Source organism: Alosa pseudoharengus, unplaced genomic scaffold (assembly GCF_046254945.1).
Source record: "Alosa pseudoharengus isolate Yale_2024_CS ecotype anadromous, Long Island Sound unplaced genomic scaffold, YU_APseudo_1.1 YU_APseudo_1.1_scf_9, whole genome shotgun sequence".
Classification (NCBI taxonomy): Eukaryota; Metazoa; Chordata; class Actinopteri; order Clupeiformes; family Clupeidae; genus Alosa; species Alosa pseudoharengus.
In genome coordinates this window covers 16,338,817-16,357,315 of record NW_027468881.1, presented here as the reverse complement: position 1 = coordinate 16,357,315, position 18,499 = coordinate 16,338,817, and the positions used below count along the sequence as shown (strand labels likewise).

The following is an 18,499-nucleotide window of genomic DNA, read 5'->3' as shown; positions in this document are numbered from 1 at the left end:
ATACCCATACTGTATGGAACACATTTCTAGGAGCAATTATTGTGTGCAGATGGGATAAACCAATTGAAGTATGGTTTGTGGATGAGTATTTCATCCATTTAAGATGTCCAGAGAGAGAGACTAATATGTTTTAATAATCACTAATAAGTTATTAAGCAATACATTCTTATACGGTTGTCTTATGTAGACAAAACAAATATGTTGGAGGGAAATGGGTGTGCAGAAGAAGAATGGTTAAGTATTGCTACATATTTTTAAGGGGGGGGGGGCATTAGCTATCTATCGTTTATTCTGCAGCTACTTCCACTCAGTAGGGCTCCAAGTAACCTTGCAAAGCTATCAGCAAATTGAAAAACTGAGAGCATCCTCTCAGAGGCTCTAGAGCAGCCTTCATCCTACGCAGTATGGCACCTGGTCCATTGACAGACCTCCTTTAGATTGCTAGAGGTTTTCTGGTACTGTCATTGTTTGGTGTTGATGTGTTTGTACAAGGTTAGGCCTACTATCGTAACGTTCCTCACTACAGACGTAGTCCACCTGAGGCTTAGCTTACATAATGCTGGCTCTAAAGCAGGTGCCACAGGGGTAGTCTTTATTAATTGCCTCTTTTACTACAATAAATGTATAAGACTGTTGGTAGATTTCACAACAAAGACACATGGTACATAACGTTACAGTCTGCCAAGGCCAATACTTTACAAATTGAAGGCACTGGCGGTACTATTTTTTGTGAGATGATCTACAAGTACATGTATTTGTACATGTATTTGAGAGCAACACAATTCAAGAGAGAAGCAACACACAGTCCATTTTGATAAGCCAAACAAATGTGATTGATTATAAAGCTAACTGCAAACTGCAATTGTTGTTTTCATTTACATAAATGCACTCAGCTATTCGAAACTTGTGTGATGCTAAGTGAAATGGATGTGTTGTGCAAGTGAGCTAAATGGTGAGGGCATTTTAATGTTGTTTATTGAGAACATTTGCAACCGTGCCAAAAGCCATTGAGAGGTTGGGGGTTCCCTGTCTCATTCAAACTAGTTAACTGACATTTCTTAATTTAAGCAAGCCAGAGACTGACCAATGTTTTTTACAGACACACTTACACTCAGAGATTTTAAGAATTTTCATACTTCTCTATGCTTGCTGTCTACACTACTGCCCTTTTTGCAGTTTGGAAGACATAGCAACCAGAACTGGCCAAGCCAAAAGTGACCGCAGCTGCCCCCTGGTGGTGGAAGTGAAACATACAGGAGCACAGCCCTCACAGCATAGCTGGAGGAGCCGTTTCAAACGCTTACTCACTGCTGCTCCAGTCACAGCGCTCATCACGGGGCTATTTTCAGGTCAGCGGCTGCCCGCAAATGCGTTTGTCAAGTTTACTGAAGTGAATGTGGCACACCTTGAAAATATCAAACCCCTCGCTGTCTTTCGAGGAAAGCTTTTGTAGGAGGACAGGTTTCCCTGCTCCATTGATTTGATTTTGGTGGTGCATCGGGCTTAGCCTCATCTCTGAGTGTAAAAGCAGTTGGTCAGATACTCAGATACATTCATTTAAGTCTAAGTTATGTGAGGGGCCTTTAAAAACTGAAGCTCTTAACAATTTGACGGTAGTCAATCCAAAATGATTCTTATTTATCTTATAGTGGTCCACACCTACACAGCATTTCCTAGAATAACACAACATATCATAAAGAGGTATAAGACAATGTTTGTGTTCCTGCTCCCTCTATTGTGCTCTTTACAAGACATACACATAATTACAGCCTTGTTAGTAAACATGGGAGAACAAGACTGAGGACAAGCGTGACTCTCAGACTATCAGAAAGGGAGCGGCTCACAAGAGCACTCAGAGGGAGGCTACACGCTACCCTTCCTGTCAGCCAACCAACAGTAATCAATACAGCAGATCTATCCTGGCTGTCTCTGCCATCGACTGCACTATGGGAGGCAATATAAGGCAGCCATAATATTTCTCTCTTTGCCTACCCATTTCTTTCCCCTCCAAAGACTTCTATGGGTATACTCAAAGATCTATACATGTGCATTAAGGGAAGAGAGGCTGTAACTAACCATCCTTATTATTAACCCATGGTATTAACAGGGATTTTATTAAAGTTAACGGAGATACTATTAAGAGTTAAGAGTAACATCACAGTGAAGAGTAGTAATGGTTTTATTGAGTACAAGTTATTATTAAACAATGACTTGTGTGCTTTTCTGTAATCTCACAAACCTACCGGGACAAATCTGGGATCACCAAATTAACAGGTCCATTTCCTCTGAGTACAAAACACCTCATAATCACACCCTCACTTACAGAGATAAAGATATCTACAAGACAACCTGCACACTTTCGGAGAAGCGAAATGAGGTTATCAAAACATCCATCACAGTTACACACATTCATTAGAAAAAGAAATATATTTGTGGATGTGCGGTCTCATTTGCAAGACAATTTGCAAGACGGTGCTCTTTTGGACTGTGTGCGTGTGTGTGTGTGTGTGTGGAGAAGCTGTCAGACAGGTAGCCCTGGCAGTCGGAGGAGAAGCACAGCCTTTCCCTGGGGCTGCTCTGTGCAGAATATCAATGCCCCCTACCCACTCCCCCACCCTTACCCCACCAAGCACTCTCCACCAGCACACCGCCAGCGCCCGGTTCTCAGTGGCTGGGCGTATCTTGGTCGTCATCGTCGTTCCAGTTCGCCGTGCCGTCCGTCCCAAAGTAGCGGTCCCCAAAGTCCCCTACGGGAAAAAAAAGACAAGACGACAAGCTCATAATTCTGTGTTACATAAAGGTCAGTGCTGTGTCCGGTATTAGCTACTGATATGTGCAATTGACCTGTAGGTATTACATAAGGGATAATGTATAGAACGCCGGTCATTATGGGGAAAATAAGTCCCGACAGGGCGAACCGGACCCCGACGCGCCAGCGGAGGGGTCTTGTTTCGCCCTGAAGGGGCTTATTTTCCCATAATGACCGGCGTTCTATACATTATCCCGCTTATTATACGGCTACTTGCCAAAACGAAAAAATAAACTCCACGATTTACACTTAATTGTTACCGTTTCGTCGTGGCTTTTGCTGAGAAACAAATAGTTCGCAACACACGCTGAACTTGATTCAAACATTCTTTAGAACACAGCTGATCAACTGTCTGCTTTCACTTTTGAATGAAGTTCCAATGCAAGAAGTGACCGGAATACTTGCGGAGTGATATGATCAGCAGCACAAAACCCGTTGCCATTGACAGCGGTAATTACATGAATTTATTTTACCGTAGAACGTTGGGAAATCCCATTCAAGTCAATGGAGCGTTCTACTAGCATTGTGAAGAGCCGTATAATAAAGAGATTTGTCAGCACTGTACAGAAGACGCTATACGTTTTTTATTATGTACATGTACACAGTAGTTCAGTTATGATGTAACATATTGAATTCCTATTGCCACTGGTAAATGACAGTCACAAGGCCAAGGTGATGTGCTCATGAGCACAGATGAAGAACAAAACTTCATTTTATTCTCCGACAAGAGATATTAAATTCTGTGGAATATATGTTTACAGGACACTGTACACAGTGTGCTGTGCATGTGTTTCAGAGAAACTGAAGAAAGACATCTTCTGTATTAATGTTTCAGAATGCATCACACTGAAAGCTTCTTGGGCTTGCATTCAAGTTTAAGATTTTACAAACAGCACTGATCAGAGACATGATTCTTTGAAAAACCTTTATCAACATTCATATTGGGAATGAACATCAAAGTAGTTTTCAGTTATAAATGACTCATTTAGCCAACGATAGGCTATTTTCTGTGGATGAAAGATGTTAAATTCAGAACCACTAACTGTTTATCTAAATGTGCACTGACCACATACTCCACCTGCTTTGGGGCAGGGTTGTTGACCCTTTGGACCACCGAACTCACCTATTCCTGGGATGACGTGGAGAAGGTCGTCTACGCTTTCGTCGACAGCGGTGGTGATGATTCTGACACGGGGGAAAGCGTAGGCCACTGAATGCACTCCCAGCTCCGCCATCAGTAGAGACACCAAGAGAATGTTCTCCTCCTGCACATCATGGTCCTGGAGACACACCACAGCCCACAGGCACACGGTCTCAGAGGAGTGAAGCTACACACAGATACATGCCAGACCCCAGGAAGCTTGAGCTACTGCTCTGGAAGTCGAAGCATTTCAAAACATTTCAATTTTTTTACTTCACTGGAGAGCAACAGACCCAACTCTTACAATAGTTAAGATTTAGTTTCTGTAATAACTCCCCTGAAATAATACATAACACATGACCATAGCATGATCAAACTAATTCTGAAGTCTGTACATGACCCTGGTATGAACCTAAACACAGTCAGTCGGAGATCCATTTTTATGGTTCTCTGTCAAAGGTTTTGGAGAAGCAAGTAAATATTCTTGAGAATAGAATAAAATAGATAATTATGAGAATTATATTGTTATCATAGTGAATATTACATAATATGGAGTAAGACAAACAAGAGTAAAGACATACTATATACAAAACCGAGTGACAGTCTGTCAGTCACGTTTTGTGGGGACAGCTGTTGCCCCTCACTGGAGATCATTAAGGTCTGTAATGCATATAAAGCAGATGGGTGGTGGTGACATGACGCACCAGCAACACGCGCACAGCCATCATGGCAGCCGCTCCGGTGGACACTGTGCTGTCCATCAAGATCACGTGATCCTCACTGATGTCTTTGGGCAGGCGCAGGTAGTGCAGCTGGTGGAGAGAGAGGGAGAGAGAGAGAGGGACGGAGAGAAGAAGAGGATGGTGAAGAGGCTGTTACCATGGAGACTGAGAGAGGAAGAGGAAACCCTGGTCACCACAGAGATATGGTGAGAACTTGGAACTCCTGGTTACCATGGAGACCAAGTCGAAGGGGCAAGAAAGGCAGGAGAAGAGCAGTAGTTGAGGAAGACGATGAAATATCTCAAAAGTTTGTCACTGTTCATTACACAATCATTTAACTCAGTAAGAGCTGAGCAATATCTTATTCCCTACCCTTTTCACTTTTGTTTTTATCACATGCTCAAGTTGCCACATTGAAGCCACCACACTAAAAGCAATTGCCTCTGTTCCAAGAAAACAGAACATGTTCCAAGAACAGAGCAATATTCTTCTGATTCAGTATCTCAGTGTTCTTCAGACCCACAAAGTAAACATTTAACTACATTTATGAAAAGCTGAATTGTTATCACTACCTCCAAGCTAAAGCAATTTTCACCTGTGTCCTTCCAAACTGATACGTCCATCTGGCTGTATGTGCAGGATGTTTCCCCTGGTTAGTTACCTCTGGTTCCCCTGAGTCCAGGTTGGTCTGGATGAGGATCTTGCCGATGCGGACATCTTTACAGACTGCCCTCAGAGCAGGCTCCATGGTTTCCCCTGCCCGCAGAATGGACACGCCTGTTATCTGTGGAGTATACATGAGTGTTATGAGAGGGCATAACAACACACAGATTACAGTTTGTAGATAGAGGGTGTTATTGCTATCACGCCCGTTATCTATGGGTCATCATACGTGAGTGTTAGGAGACGACATGGCATACTATAAGGACAACACAACACACAGATTACAGTTTGTAGATGGAGGGTGTTGACACATTTGCTATTATGGGCCAGATATGGGCTAATGTCAGATGTCAGGACAATTTCAAATCCACTCAAATCCATAAATTCTGCATACAAAGGATTATCAGACATTAACAAAACTGACAAAAATGGTGCAGATATACTAAAGAGAGAGAAAAACAGACAGAAAGAAATAGAGGAAAAAGAGAGAGAAAGAAAGACATAGAGAGAGAGAGAGAGAGAGAGAGAGTGCACATCATTAAGACCCACCCCTTTCCCGCTGAAGCTCCTCCCCTCATACTCCTGGCCCTGCGGCGTCTGCACAGTGGAAGGCTGCGGAAACAACCGAGCGCTTTACTATCTCATTAGCATCTCACTTTTATCAGTCTGACCACGCCGTAACACCGCAACAGAACATCAAGTACACTCAAAGCACATGACTCTGCATTTATCTGGCAAATTAATTAAAAACATGCATAACAAATGAACCCAGGTCAGCAGAACAATAGTAACGAGCCATTGGTTTTGAGGCTATAATTAGTATTGTGTGTGGTAGAGCCAACTTTGATCTTCCTATAATAATAACACAGGACCTGGCCTATGGGTGTGAAGTATGAGACAATAGTGCGCTTGAGATATACACTTGAAATGTGCTATTTAAATACTATGTATACAGTACTGCACCACAAAATCATGATTCATACAGGAGCACCTATACAGGCATTGATGAACATATGCACTGGTTACACACACACACACACACACACACACACACACACACACACACACACACACACACGCACGCACAGCTATCTATCTATAACATACAAACATCTATTAAGACACCGGTACACAAAAGCACACCTTAGATGGCAAGAAGGTCAAAGCATGCTCTATTAGAAGGCGCATCAGTCTTTTGGAGTAGAAGATAAACTCATCTCGACTGGTCTCCTTATTTCTGAAATTGAGAGAGAAAGAGAGAGAGAGAGAGAGAGAGAGAGAGAGAGAGCAACAGAGAGTTCAGTTAGAGAATCTGCCTGGATCCATTCGAGACAGCATCATCATGACTGTAAAACCTGACACAGTATCTTCCCACTACTTAACATGACATGCATCATGTATTATGGGATGGCATGGCTTGCCCTCACTGCAGCACCTCTGTGAGCCTTTGAGAAGGAGGCGGCCAGTGAGGTTACTAATAATACCATCCAAATTAGCATCCTGTCCTCCACAGTAAGGTCTGCTGTCACTGTTAGTGGGGGACAGGTAACTGGAACAACCCTAAGCTATGAGCAGGGATGGGCACAAATACATCAAAATGTATTTCCAAATAAAATACCAAATACCCACCTTAAAATGTATCAAAATAAGCTACAAAATACAGCAGCCAAAAAATTTATCAAAATAAAATACTGTATTTTTGTATTTTCAAAATACTACAAAATACTTCTTTCTAAAAGCCTTTTTTCGTCTATCCCTTCACTTGTACACTACCTGGAAAAACATCTGAAAGCAATCCTTCCATAATCAGTCAACAGATTAGATATGCTGACCCCTCATGTTAGACATCCCAATATAAACCTCTGCCAGGGTGGGCGCCAGAGAACAATGGGTGTGTGTGTGTGGGCACTGACAGGGGGGGCACCTCACCTCACTTTTATTAGTTATTTTTACAAAATTGCCATATAATAAAGAGCATCCTTTGAGCCTTTTGGATAACTGAAACAATATGATCATGGGGGAAAATAGTGCAAGAACATAGCGGTCATAGCTAGTGTTTAATAGACTAGCACCCAGCGTTTAATATAATAGTTGCATAGGCTACAATACAAGTAAATAGGCTATAACAGACTCACTACTAGCAGGCCTGCTACAGCTGAGCAGCAAAATGTCATCATCACTGTGTCTTTCCATTCCATTTTGAAATGTTCTTGTAAGATCCTGCTCAAAAGCAAATTGCACATAGGGCCTTCTGATAATATTGCAACATTAAACGTAGGCTATGTGATGGCTCAAAATGTTCTTTAAAGTACAGAACTAATTATAACACATTTACGAAGTGGCTAGGCAGAGGCACCAAATGTGATGGAAAGTTTAAGAGCGAACACGACACTCGGCATGGCTTTTAGTATTTTGTGCTGCTCTGACAGTCCACTTTTATTGACTGTTAGTCTACTGTTTTTGAGTTTGGAGATGTACTGTTTAGCAGCGACAGGCTTTGAATGCCAACAATGTTGCACTTCCCAGCCAGTTGGTGTAATAGATTGCCCACTATGAATCAGTGACAATAACTCAAAGACAAATGGATGACTTATTTAGAAATTTAAACTAGGTAGCATTTTAACCTTTTAAGTTATTTAACACCATCACTACAACGCTTATGGTGAGTTTCATTACAGTTGAATAATTTTGTATACACCAAAACTGGTGTGTGCACAACCTCTATCAATGTAAATACAAAAAAAAGTAAAAATAAAAAATCAGGTTGTCACATTAATACCATCCAATCAGTTAAGCCAATTAGAAGCCAATAATTATGACATTATCAATCATTTCCTATTTAAAATGTGCAAAATTGGAAATGTCCTTGTTTGAGGTATCTTGTCAAGATACCATAGCACTGAAATATTTCACAGGTCAGAGAACATAGACACATTTAAAGTCTAGAAAAAAACTGTAAAACAGAAAAAGAAAGGAAAATAGAAAACTCAAGTGTTGCAATAAGCTTGTGAACTCAAGTCCTTGTGCTGTCCTTGTGTGAGCAAAGGAGTGTGTGTAACCTTAACTAGTCGTGTCTCCTCAGTTGATGCCTTTAAGCACAACTAACTTCTCAAACAATATTGCATTCAGACGATGCCTATGGGGCCTGTTAATCAGTCCAGCAAAGGAAAATAAACGCTCTACTCGAGCAGAGGGGCTTGACCATGCGATGGTGCCACAGACAGACAGAGACAGAGATTTTGTGCTTTATAGATAGATAGATATCATCACAGTGTTTCAAGTATTTTGATACAAAAAAAGAGGCATTTTCATCATCTCAATAAAATACATATTACAAAATGGTATTTTGTATTTGAAATACATATTTTAAATACATCTATTAGAAATTCTGCCCATCCCTGGCTATGAGGGTACACCACTTAGCCTCCTCTCTCACTGGAAATCACCTTCCCAGACTAATGCAATCAGTCTGCCACAGAGGCAAAACCGTACATGCATATAGCACACACACACACACACACACACACACACACAGACAGTATGGTAAATATGATATATACACTACAAACAACAATTAGTATTACATGCTCTATTGATATGTGATATACTGTGCGCTAGGGCTAGGCAGTGATTCAGAGTTAAAAGGGTCGAAGAGAGAGCGAGAGCGAGCTTGGTGGCAGAAAAGGTGAAGAAGTGACTGGAGAGAGACGGGGAGGTGCAGTCTGACCTGATGATGGTGTGCAGGCCTCGGACCTGTGGGGTGCTCTCCAGTACGCTGAGCGTCTGGGGCAAAGGCTGCGTCTGGGGGGCGGAGGCCAGGACGGCTCTGTTTGGGTGCGTGGTTTAGTGTGCATGATGGGTATGCGTGTTTGTGTGTGAGTGAGTGAGTGAAAGAGAGAGTGTGTGTATATTTTATATTAATTATCATGATTTTATCATCAGGGTATCAACATGTGTGTGCATGTGTGCGTATGCATGTGTGTGTGTGTGTGTGTGTGTGTGTGTGTGTGTGTGTGTGTGTGTGTGTGTGTGTGTGTGTGTATGTGTGTGTGTATGTGTGTGTGTATGTAAGAGAGAGAAAGAGAGAGAAAGAGATTGTGTGGGTGAATGAGTACATCAGTACATGTACGTCAGAAGGAGAAAAACAATAAAGCCATTAGAGACCAGCACAGTCTTGCTATTATTCCAACTTCACTGAAAACACTTTACAAAAGTTCTGAAAAACAAAAATATGAAGAGAAGGAACAGGGAACAATCTGCCACGGGAACACAATGATTCTCCCGGAGACAGATCTGAAGCCTGAGATTTTAATGAGGCTACAAACGTCTGCTACCATGTGCCTGACAGCAGACACTTGGGGGCAAAACATAGACACTTGTGCTGTCTCAGTCTCACTGATATCTCACTAATGTCTCATTGCCAAAGTTATACTCTAAACAAGTTCTACTGGTGGATTTCCACAGGAAGGTCAGGGGCAGACTGTCTTTTTATAAATAGCAGCCGCTACAAACAACGAGCAACAGGAGACGAGCAACACTGCACAACTGCTGCAATTAGGTCGTCTCAGGCAGAAGAGCCTCTCTTAAAACCTAAGGGTTGACAGTTATGGCCTCCAAATATTTCAACAACAGCATCTCAAAAACACTTGCCAGTACAACTCTCTTTGATGGTGACTGCTGTGTTGGCTGACTTTCTGCAGTGTCTTTAAGGTTTCTTTACCTTACCTCAGTCCACTCGGATGCATCTGATGTGAACTGAGAATGATTTACTGACTACTAGTGCTAAATGGGAGTGTGTTTATGTTCATACTCTGGAATATTTTCCTGTCATAAAACTGCTGCAAAAGCCAAATGATTGCATGAGCACAGTACTGTGTGTGTTCCACAGGTAAACGTGCCCACAGATGAGTTGTGTTGATATAACTGGAGGCACATGGGAAGGGAGACAAGATAACACAGAGGAAAGAGAGAGAGAGAGAGAGAGAGAGAGAGGAGAGAAGGATGGAGGGATGGAAGGGAGGGTCTACTCTACCTGACACTGAGTTCACGCTGCATTAAGAGCAGGAGAGAAAACAAAGAAGAGAGAGAGAGAGAGAGAGTGAGAAAGGACTGGGGAAAAAATGAGCAAAAGATAAAATGTCTAGCTGTTAGATATGATGCAGTACAAATGTATCTGTGCTGTGCGTGTGCGTGTGCGTGTGCGTGTGTGTATGTTATGTTTAGTGAAGTGCCTATGGCTCCTCAGTGTTTTCCCATGATGCTTCCTGCTCACCTCCTCCAGTTGACTTTGAACATGCTGGACTATCAGGTCTATGGCCACCATGTTTCCCCCACCTGATCATGTGCATAGTTTGGGTGTTTTTTTAGGGAGGGGGGCAGAACAGAATATATAAGACTAGAGTATGCGTTAGAAATGTTGACTTATAAGTAATAATAAGTAGTGCAGTAGGAAGTAAAGAAAAATAAATAACAGACATAAACAAGCACAGGGAAATAAACAACCAAAGAATAGATGACCAAGTTGACAGTAGTATCAATCCAAAAGAACTAAAGATAATTAATGATAGCTTGTGACAGTGATATTAGTCCAAAAGAACTAAAGATAATTAATAATATCTTGCCCATAAGTACCCAAACAATAGCGCATAACCATCAGTGGAGAGACTTACCGCGTGGCACAACAATGTCTGCCAATCTCATGGTGGGCTCAATGTACTGTTCAAAGGCTGGCTTTACAAACTTATTGTACTGCTTGATGACACCTTCAATGTCCCGTCCACGCTCCGTGATGTCTCTCCTGAGCCTCCGTACCAGACGGATGTCCGAGTCTGTGTCCACAAAGATCTTCATGTCCAGGAGCTGCAAACAGCAAGACACCAAGTGACGCTCGGATCCGCTTAGACAACACGCTAAAAAACTGAGCTGCTAGCTGCATCTGCTATTAGACCACGGGGGAAAAAAAGAGTAGGTATGCAATCCTCCCCTCTCCTATCTCCAGAGTTTCATTTTCTTCAATATCCCCAGCCTTTCTCTTCCTATTCGCCTTATCTGTCTCTTTCGCCTAGTCTAATTTCTTTAGAGATGCACAGAAGCTTCACCAGGCAGCTATCTCAATAGCACCAGCCATAGGGCACATGCAAAAGAAGAAGAGCCTAAATCGAAAATGTTTCAAAAGGTCTCTCACCTGCAAAAGCTCCTTATCAGCAAAGGACATGATTCCCTCAAAGATGATGACACTGGCACCATAGAGGTTTTTCTGAAAGACCAAATGAAGAGAGAATTATCCAGAGTATCCAACTCAAAATGTCAAGCCTAAGCTGACTAGAAATGAAGGGGGTTGTGGAAATTTACATTACAGAAATAAAGTGAGGTGAGCTTTGTGGTTTATTAACAGAAGCAAACCTTTGCTCTGACTCTGACAAGAAACCTGGACAACAATTGGCACTCGATTGGACATAACATTGAAATAGCTTTATTATAAAAAGTTGAAGTTTGAATAAGCATAGTATAAGCCAAAAAGGGGCTTCTTGGTGAATTCATGATAACTCTCAAATGTATGAGTTTATGAGCTTTATTCATGTAAGTACATGGTAGTAATGGTCTTGATGGATTAGATCTGCCTAAGCTGCTGCTGTAGTTGCAGCGGCCGCCAACCTGGAGGCAACGCTAGATAACAGCCTCTGCTATTGCTGCTGCATACACACAACACAACTAAATGGACAGGACTGTAAACTGTACATGCATGTGTGCTGAACTTATTAATTCCAGAGGTAATTCTGTCCTTGGTTGAACACATACTTATACACACATACACCTACTAACAGAGCAGTGCAATAGATCATTGGGTTAAAAGCTCTTTAAAAAACAAGAAGATAAAAATGGTTTCGTAGCAATTTACACGGGTCATAAAAATGATCATAATTTCGGTCTCTCGAAATCAGATCAAGCCCATTTTAGCATAAAACATGTCATGACTCAACACAAATATAAAAGTAATGATAAAAATATTAAACCAAATGGGAAATATTAGAATAAACCATTTACTGAATCTGAACACTCAATAAATGTATCATTTTCCATTATATGCTCACTGATTTCATAACTGTTAGAACTTACTGACTTACTTATTTTACTTGAAAACACACTATTAGTACTAATCTACTGTCTTAAAATCAATATGTGCTGCCATGCCATTCTAACTAATACAGCACTCACCCAGTCTTTGTGGCGGCTGTGTGTGGTAAAGTCATACACAGGGATCTTCACGCTCTTTCCCTGCTTGAGTTTCCTCAGCGTGGCCACCAGCAGCTCAAAGTCAAATGCCCCGGGGTGGTCGAAGTTATAGTCATTACTGGCCGCCAGCGCCTGCTCCTCTGCTGTCAGCACCTGTGGGAGGGTCAGACATGAAACACCTCAAAACTGTAATGCCACAGCACGTCGCTGTCCACGTCATTGTGACGGGAAGAATATATTCAATTGAAAATCCTAAAAAGAGTGAACAATAAAAAGTGATCAAAAGGTCTTTAATGTACTATGGAGTATAGTACAGATCAGCACAGTGGAGTAGGCTACCTTTATACCTTTATATCAGTGAAATATGTTTTTTGGTTATTTTGGCATTCCGAAAATGTGTTATAATTTGCTTGTATGTGTGTAAACATGGGGAAGCATTCTGTCTTTCGGTCAGAAACGCACAGACGGAGTCGTCAATGACGACTACTACATGAGATCAACAACATCTGCTCTAACAATCTCTCCTTCATGGAGGTGAAGCTCCTCTTTTGTGTGTTTTGATGATGAGTGCTACACATCATAGAATCTAGTGCGGGAGTAACGTTACGTCAAATAGATTTGTTTTTTATTTTGTATCTTTGCGTAACCTTGTCTTTGTTCCTGTCTTTCCAACTCTAGTGAACATCAGTAGGGAATGAGAATTGCTTTCTGTGTGGTGAGCTTTGCACAGGGCGCTATTTAATGCCATGCTCTCTAGTATACTATAAACAGACAGGAAGTGAGGCAGAGATTACCTGGCCCTGTTCAGAAACAACTGACCCAGATGATTAGGCAACGGACACACAGGACACAGGCATTCACAGATTAGTGCACATTCATGCACACACCCACACACACATATGCGTGCACAGCACACACACACACGCGCGCGCGCACACGCGCACTCGCACACGCACACGCACACACACACACGCGCGCGTGCGCACACGCACACACACACAGAGAGACAGACCTTGTAAAAGGAGTCCATAGACAGCAGTACTACCCAGGGTACATCCAGAGCTTCTATGATCTTGTTGGCCACTGTGGTCTTCCCTGAAGCACTGCCGCCACACAGCCCTAAGGTACGCACAGCACAGAAGCAGAACACTAAGGGCTGCAGTCGAACAACTTCATGAAAACACAAACTCAAACAGAAATGCCTTTATACTGCGCAGCAGTGAAAAGAAAACACACCGTCTAACATATCCCAGGTAAGCTCCCCAAGCCTTTTTATGTAGTCATTCTTTTGCATGGGCTTTGTCTATTTATCATCTTAATTGAGGATTACACAGTGATCTTATGATACAAATAAACTGTATCACAACATGTGGTGTATAAAAGTGGTGTATACTGTTTGCTTTCAAGACACCTCCACAGATGGCAGACCTGCTCTCTGTACAGAAATGAGAGGGAGTGCACTGTGTGGGAGTCCTTCCCCAGCGACTCATGTTAACCTTCTCAAATTGCTGAACAAAACAAAGCTTGGGTAGGAAAAGAGCCAGGCTGGAGTTCAACCTTCTGAGAACCCCAACACCCCTGTGGTTGAGGCACCGCACATCGAAGACCTGCTAGGAACGACGCTGGCAATATTCAGCTGTTACACCAGCATTCCATAGACCCACTACATGGCGCCAGGCATGCTATGCCTCAGGACATACTGTTGTTAGTACAAGTTATGATATCAATATATCAACATATTTATATTTTTTCAAGTGCAAAATACTTTTTGTGTGAACATGTTGTGCCTACGTGCAGGTGTACTGGTGCTGTGTCTCCCGCCAACAATGACAAAAAAAAAAAACAATGACGTTCAGGAGCATTAGTGCACATGGCCTGTGTGTGGGACGGAGGGGAGGGGACATATACTGGCCGTACCGATGACGAAGGCATCTTTGGACTGGGCTCCGTGCTCGTTGTACCATGGGGGCCGTCCGGCGGTGTAGATGGTGCGTGTGCCAGTGCGGAGGAGCGGTGGCTCCGACTTACTCAGAGATGTGCTTTTTCTGCGGGGGGCGCTGCTTACAGTGGGCAGGAGCCGGTCCAGAGAGTCCTCGCCACTGCCACTGAGACGCCACACAAAACAAAACAAACAAACTGATCGCAACACTTCACTAGTCATGTGTCAAGAGGAAAGAGCGCACAGACTCTGATTCCAGTATACTTCAAACCCATGCTCTAGTCTACTGAATCCACATGCCACCTTCGATATACAGTATTTAATGATTGAATAATGGGCCCATTTCTGCAGTGATTTAAAATGCTCATGCTATATGCTCACAGCTGATTCAGACATTTAACCTGAACCCTCTTCTATTAGTCGGAAACAAACCAGTCCAATTCCTATCAAAAAGTACATATCATCTAGCTTTTAGTGATTCACATGCACACTCAAGCACTTCAACATTTCATGATGCATCTCTTGCATAGCCTGCATCAGCATTAAACCACAATCTATAAATATAAAAGAGTTCCTGAAGTGGGTATGTCAATAGGCATGGAAAGCAGATGGGTAAGGTATATGATACATAATTCATACAAACATACATATCCCAGGGGATCACCCCTGCAGAAAAAGGTCCTCCCACAGAGAATCAAACAAGAGAGACAGTTCAAGTCTCCTTATTGGCCGGTGGACGGCATCCAAAAGATGTGCATGAGCTGAAGTGCTCGTCACGCTGGCAAGAGAGCAAACCCTAAGTCAGTATAAATCAGGGCCTTCTTTTAGCTGCCACTCTCTCTTTGTGACACCCTGCTTTATTTACCGCTCTTCTCGTTTAGCTCTTATGCCTAGGCCTCAGAGAACACATTTGGAGGCATGGCGGAGCACACACAAAAACAGAAAGTTCCTCTGTTCCCTCTGATGTAAGTGTTCACTCAAAAGCTGGGGATAATCACACAGTTCTTGGATGAATTAAAGACCAAACATTGCCCCGAGTACACAGCAAATAATACGTTTCAACTTCTTCATGAAAAGACATAAGAACTTCAATGAGGCCATCTGATCCCTTTGGATAGAATACATTCCACTTTAAAATCTTTATTCTTTAAAATCACTTTCATCAAGATTCTGGTCTCGCTTGATCTCAATCTTCACTTTACTACAAATGTACACTTTGACTACAAAATGGCCAAAAGGTAGAACAAAGCTAAATAATGTGTAGACTTCTTCAACAAATCATTGACATTCACATACCCTCCATCAGAGCGCAGTGCCCAGCAACCAGATATCCTGGCGCCAGTGTAGCCTGGCAGGGTGGTCATATCTGCCCCCGAGTACGGCTGCCGACAGCTTTCCATCTACGACACGTGGCTGTCCAAATGAGCAAAATATCCTCAACAGACCGCAGATCTCTCTTCCCACACCAAGTACAAACAAGAAGCCTGTCCAAAGTAGCACTGTTGCCAAGACGCGAAAAAAAAGTACTGCGATATACTGACCAGCAGGAAGGAACGCACAAAAAAATCTTTGTCTTTCTGCCCTGAATCTGTCTGACATTTCACCTCAGACACAGACACTTCTGGCCTTTCCTAATTTCTCTGTCTCTCTCTCTCTCTCTCTCTCTCTCTCTCTCTGCAATAGTAAGCTCCAGGTTCCACTCCTGCAGTCTTGTTTCCTTTCTCCTCTAATTCCCCACCTCCCCGAGGAACCTGTGGGAAAGCGAAAGGGCTTAGAGGGGATCGGTGGCAGGTGATACGTGTTAGGCTGGTATAAATAACGACATAAACACCCGTTAGGCATCAGTCAAAGAACATCTCCTGCTGATCCTCTGCATGTGGGGTGTGTGTTTGTGTGTGTTAGCATGTGTTAAGTCTGAGTAAGAGTAAGAGAGTTAGAGTGAAGAGAGAAGAGATCGTCAGTCAGAATATATTGTTGACTGTTTTTTTTTTAATTTGAAGAAAAATATATAAGCCTAGGCCTATTATCTGAAGCTTATTTCAAACAGTATGTCAGAGGTTTAAACATCAATATGCCAGAGTTTTCTGTGCTATTGCCCTACTAACATCAATACCTGAAAATTGTTGTTATGTAGCAGATCTACTGTGTCAGTCTCTATGCACTATATCCTGACAAAAGGAACAAAAATGAGGTAGATGTGCTCAAATTTGTTGAATTATACTGTAGAGGATTACAGCCTTTTGATACAAAAACATCTTGAATTTCCATGAACATGGACATTTGTCATGTTGGAGTACGCTGTTGTCAATAAAACATGTGCTCTGTCAGCTGTGACCACTATGTTTAGTCAAAGTCCTTTTAGGCAAGTCCCTCTACTCGGCAGCCATAGTGCAACGCTTTTAGGGCACTTATCGGGCATCTATTTCGGCAGAAATGTGCATGCGCAAGGCTTCACAACACCAATCTTGTTCCAGCGGCGAGATCACAACACATGATTGCCACAATGTCTTCACAACACACCACATGATTGGCTCAATGTATTCACATGTCGACGTTTTGCCGCGGAAGGGCTGGGATATGTGAAGATAAACATTTCTTATTGGCCATATTGGCATTACAAAGTAACCCCATGTTTTTCTATTGAGGATTTTTTGAGTGCTGTGTCTCTTCATTAGAAAGTCTCTGGTTTAGTTGCCTCTCCTACATGACTCTCCCCTCTCACTTATGAGAGGAGACTCATATGGCCACAGCCTGCCCTCTAGTGGAACATTTTGTAACACACACTAAAAATTAAGTTTGGGTGATTTGAGACCAGGTATTTAGGTCAGTCACTGCAGGATAACAAAAGGGTACCACTGATCCAAGACCAGCACTAAATGTAGGCCTACAGTAGGTTAGCTGATCAGGGCCAGATGGAAGTCAAACAGTCTGATTGTGAAGTCAGACATAAAACATGGGATAAAAAAGAAATATGGATAACATCTAAACGAACCACTTATGGCATTATTATGATAGACAGAAAAGCACTGATTGCAGTCTGAAGAGAAAGAGATATGCCCACAAAAACTATCCATCCTAAACTATTTTAGTCAGAATATAGCCTACTTGAACTGAGCATTACATTTCAACAACAGGCTTCCTCAGCATGGGATGTAGAGGTGTATTTATCACCTGCAGTTGTTCTGGACCTTAAGGTCAGACATAGCTGAGCTGGCCATTACTCTAATCCTATTATGCGTGTGGCTGCCTACTACTAAAGATGTTCTCCCTCGAACTAATAGTGTTTCACGTTTAAAATAAAACATTACATGTTAAACTGGCATTATGCAAGAGGCAGATTTTCTCTGGTGTACCCAATGAGGTGCAGACGGACAGGATGGCACTGCAATAGGACACAAATCAGTCATGCGCATTCATAGTTCCATAGTATCAAACCCTTCACCTACTTTTTGAAAAATAAGCTGCATTGTTATGGTCTAGGCTACAGAAAAAATAACTACTATCGTTGGAATTCAGATTTCACAAACTCCTCGATTAATCCAGGAATTATTGGTGTAATAGTTTTGCAGAATTAACGCGCTGTTTCAACCGATGACTCACTCACGGAGCATCGTCAAAATCTTGCCACCGGCCAGAGTGGCGAACACAAACAGCTTTAATGTCTGCTTTAATGTAAGAGTAAATTAATTGCTCCCTATGAACAACTTTGAATACCTGTCTGACAAAGAGGAGCCTTTCTTCCCACACTCCATCAGCGGGATGCGACATTCCCTGTAAATCTCCGACATCGCCATGAACATTTCTGACAATCAGCTGGCCGCGGTGCTCCAAATGCTTTCTGGGAAATGTAGGCTAGTTCATACAACGGCAGGGACAACCTAGGCCATACATAGGCAACATACGGCCCGCGGGCCACATCCGGCCCGTGGGCTTTCCCTGACCGGCCCGCGTAAGGTCCGTGAAAGAACAATAGTCAAGAACCTAGCATAGGA

At 42.5% G+C, this 18,499-nt stretch overlaps 1 protein-coding gene across 2 annotated transcripts; it reads right to left on the bottom strand.

Annotated features, from left to right (window-relative positions):
- Positions 1 to 2,664: 2,664 nt before the first annotated feature.
- uckl1a (uridine-cytidine kinase 1-like 1a) lies at positions 2,665 to 18,295 on the bottom strand. Of its 2 annotated transcripts, none has more exons than XM_076276025.1 (15): positions 18,210 to 18,295; positions 14,486 to 14,667; positions 13,581 to 13,687; positions 12,551 to 12,721; positions 11,520 to 11,591; positions 11,005 to 11,194; positions 10,604 to 10,669; positions 9,980 to 9,995; positions 9,063 to 9,161; positions 6,479 to 6,572; positions 5,885 to 5,947; positions 5,334 to 5,456; positions 4,655 to 4,762; positions 3,933 to 4,089; positions 2,665 to 2,747 (listed from the first exon to the last, which is right to left on the bottom strand). In XM_076276025.1, the coding sequence occupies exons 1-15, from the start codon at positions 18,293 to 18,295 to the stop codon at positions 2,665 to 2,667; spliced, it is 1,617 nt and encodes a 538-aa protein (XP_076132140.1). The 2 variants fall into 2 exon arrangements, with proteins under 2 accessions (XP_076132140.1, XP_076132141.1); XM_076276026.1 differs by lacking the exon at positions 18,210 to 18,295 and adding an exon at positions 15,804 to 15,871.
- Positions 18,296 to 18,499: the final 204 nt, after the last annotated feature.

Bases quoted from the DNA above. Each gene is read 5' to 3' on its own strand.
- uckl1a (XM_076276025.1), bottom strand. From the start codon at position 18,295: ATGTCGGAGATTTACAGGGAATGTCGCATCCCGCTGATGGAGTGTGGG. The intron at 10,670-11,004 runs GTAAGTCTCTCC...GCACATGATCAG, and splicing joins AGACATTGTTGTGCCACGCG to GTGGGGGAAACATGGTGGCC. The intron at 5,948-6,478 runs GTGTGCTTTTGT...TTGTTTCCGCAG, and splicing joins TGACCTTCTTGCCATCTAAG to CCTTCCACTGTGCAGACGCC.